Raw genomic sequence first — 2,859 nt, 5'->3', positions numbered from 1 at the left:
CCAGCTGGCCAGCTACAAATTGTTTCGACTGGATCCAGCAGCCATCATGTGGTTATTTGTAACATCCAATGAGAGATGGAGACAATTCTATTTGATTCAACTTTAAAGTGGAACTGGATTTTCGTGTGAAATGTTTTGAAATGGTTTTGGTAATTGGCCAGAAAAACTCGATTTCTTTATCCGATTCGACATGCATAGTTTGTTAGTTCGGTGAAAATGGATCCACTAGAAGCCATTTGTTACTGAAAATGTGAATTTTTCATCAGGGTATCCAGACTATTCTGAATGCATGTTCAACCTTTTTCAGATAGAAAAAGACAACCCAGCCTGAGATGTGTTGTATGTACAATTTATTCACCTTTTTGTTGGCCCCTCAAGTGGCATAATGTTCCCATCAGCACAAGCGATGTTGACATCCTTCAAAATTAAGGACATCACATCAGTGGAGGTTTGTTAGACACATGGACCTGGCTACAGGAAATGAGGCAAGGAACACTTGGAGAAAAGCAACCTATGTGTGCCTTTACATCAACACACATGGCGTAGGATTTGAAGAAAGCCTAAGGTCGCGTGTGGAAACAATAAACTAGTCAACAAATAATACACTATGGCCAAGTGCAACACTTGAGAAACAATGAAGCATCTGTCGTGTGCAAATGTTTGCAATGGGGTCTATCTAACTCATGAACATCAACAAAACAAATGATTAGGCATGCAGTATTTCAATCACTAAGCAATTTGATTTTCTGCATTGTAAAGTATACATTCCTTCAAATAATTTTAAGTGAATGATTAAAAACCAAATACACCCATGAACAGTGTTGTCTATCACATGAGAAACACATTTTGCAACTTTGCTAAATGTACCAGGTCTAAGTGGGACAGAGTTTTAGACTTTAACCACCCCCTGTATAAAACCCACTCATCAAAAACTCATCCAGTCCTTCAATGTTCTTACAGTAGGGAAGGTCGGCTGAATATGCGACCTGCCTATAGAACTGCTGTGGGTCAAAGCTTGTTCAACACATCTTGGTTGGGATCTAGTATTCATACAACGTTTGGGGGGAGTGTTCGCTAAATCTGCTGCTAGTACTGGATCGGATTGAACTGGGCCTGCAAAAGAGCCGGTGTCCCAGAAGCACATTGAGATGTCTCCTGAATTTTGTTCCCACAAATGTGTAGAAGAAAGGGTTAATGCAGCAGTGAAAATAGGCTATGCAGCGGCAAATGTAGAAAGCGTAGTCAAGGCCTTTACTGCAGGTGTCATTGGTGGACACCTGCAAAATCTTTATAAGTACCACCACGTTGTACGGGGTCCAGCACAAAAAGAACACCAAGACGATGAAGAAGATAAGCTTCACTGCCCTGAACTTGTCATGCATCCTGGCTCTGAACAGCTTGGCCACAATTAATAGATAGCAATACAGGATTATGATGAGAGGTATGAGAAAGAACATCACAAGCTGCTGACAGTAGCCCACCATCTTCCAAGTCTTGATGTGCTCCTCATCATATCCAGTTTCTGCGCACACCATGCCCACGCTAGCGTCCTTCCTTGTGCCATAGATGAAGAATTTTGGGAGCGTGGATAGAAAGCTGATGCCCCAGACTATGAGACTGGCCATGGTGGCATATCCAATTCTTCTTGTTCTCGCAGCAGACACCACATGCACCACTGCCAAGTACCGGTCAACCGACATGAGGGTCAAGAAGAGGATGCAGCTGTAAAAGCCGAGGTAGTAAATCACCGTCATGAGCTTGCACATGGTATCCCCAAAGATCCACTCCGAGCGGTGGTAGACGGCCCAGAAGGGCAGCGAGGCCGCAAACAACAGGTCAGAGATCACAAGGTTGAGGATGAACAGGTTAGTGACGGTCTTCACCTTCTCATATTTCAGCAAAAGACCAAGAATTAATCCATTGCCCAGCAGACTGCAGATGAATACCAGATGCAAGAAGGTGGGCACCAAGGAGGCTCCAAATTGTATAATGTCACCTTTGTTGCACAGGATGATGGGTTCCTCATCGTAATAGTCAATCTCAGTTGTGGTCTGGAGGCCGGTGGTGTGAAGGGTGGCATTGGCAGAGCCAGCCATGCCAGGATGCTCTCCTGAGAAGTCTTCCACTGAAGTCTGCGTAACTAAAAGCTGAAGCTGAGGTCCGTAATTTCAGCAGAGCCTTAAAAGCTTCCAGTCGTTCTTAGCAGCTTCATGTGACAATGGCTAGGTGCAACCACTGCACTGGCTCATTTGTGGTTTTTACAACAGTTAACTCAAACATAACAGCTTCTTCAATTCTTCCCAACCCTGCTCTTTATTTAGATTCTGTCAGCTTGTTTCACAACCACAAAAGGGGGAGGGAGCCTGAGTAATAGGTGAGAAATGTTGAGTTTCTATTTTCAGTATTCTTATACCAGTATTACGAGTCACAGTCCTTGTTTCTTCAAGACAAACCTGGGCAAAAATACTGTTAATAAATTTTTTTTACATATACTTATATTTAATCTAAATACATTATATGTTAATAACATTTAATGTTAGTTGTTTAATAAATAATGTATTAAGTACTTTAAAATGATAATATAAAATATTAGTACAAATGTCATATTTGTAAAATATTACATTTAATATGTAGATATTTGGTTTTACAAATGTATTTTTGTAACTTAGGGGTTGGGTTTTTAAGGCATGAAGGGAATTTTAGAGTTTAGGGATGGGTTGTTTTTAAGGGATTGTTTTGAGTTTTTAAGTTTCACGGATGGGAAGGTTTAGGGTGTAGATATGGGTAGTGTTTAGGGGTAGTTAGTAGTTTTTAGGGTTCAGGAAGTTTTTGAATTCAGGGAATGTTGGAGTTTAGGGG

General features: G+C 41.3%; 1 protein-coding gene across 1 annotated transcript; it reads right to left on the bottom strand.

Annotated features, from left to right (window-relative positions):
- Window positions 1-333: 333 nt before the first annotated feature.
- On the bottom strand, window positions 334-2,231 carry LOC146823263 (C-C chemokine receptor type 3-like). Its single transcript, XM_085606638.1, has one exon. The coding sequence runs from the start codon at window positions 2,094-2,096 to the stop codon at window positions 1,041-1,043; it is 1,056 nt and encodes a 351-aa protein (XP_085462764.1). The 5' UTR covers window positions 2,097-2,231; the 3' UTR covers window positions 334-1,040.
- Window positions 2,232-2,859: the final 628 nt, after the last annotated feature.

This window comes from Triturus cristatus, chromosome 5_2, assembly GCF_964204655.1.
Source record: "Triturus cristatus chromosome 5_2, aTriCri1.1, whole genome shotgun sequence".
In the NCBI taxonomy this organism is placed as follows: Eukaryota; Metazoa; Chordata; class Amphibia; order Caudata; family Salamandridae; genus Triturus; species Triturus cristatus.
Note: the sequence above shows the minus strand (reverse complement) of the source record. Positions and strands in the feature narration are given on the sequence as shown.

Bases quoted from the DNA above. Each gene is read 5' to 3' on its own strand.
- LOC146823263 (XM_085606638.1), bottom strand. From the start codon at position 2,096: ATGGCTGGCTCTGCCAATGCCACCCTTCACACCACCGGCCTCCAGACC.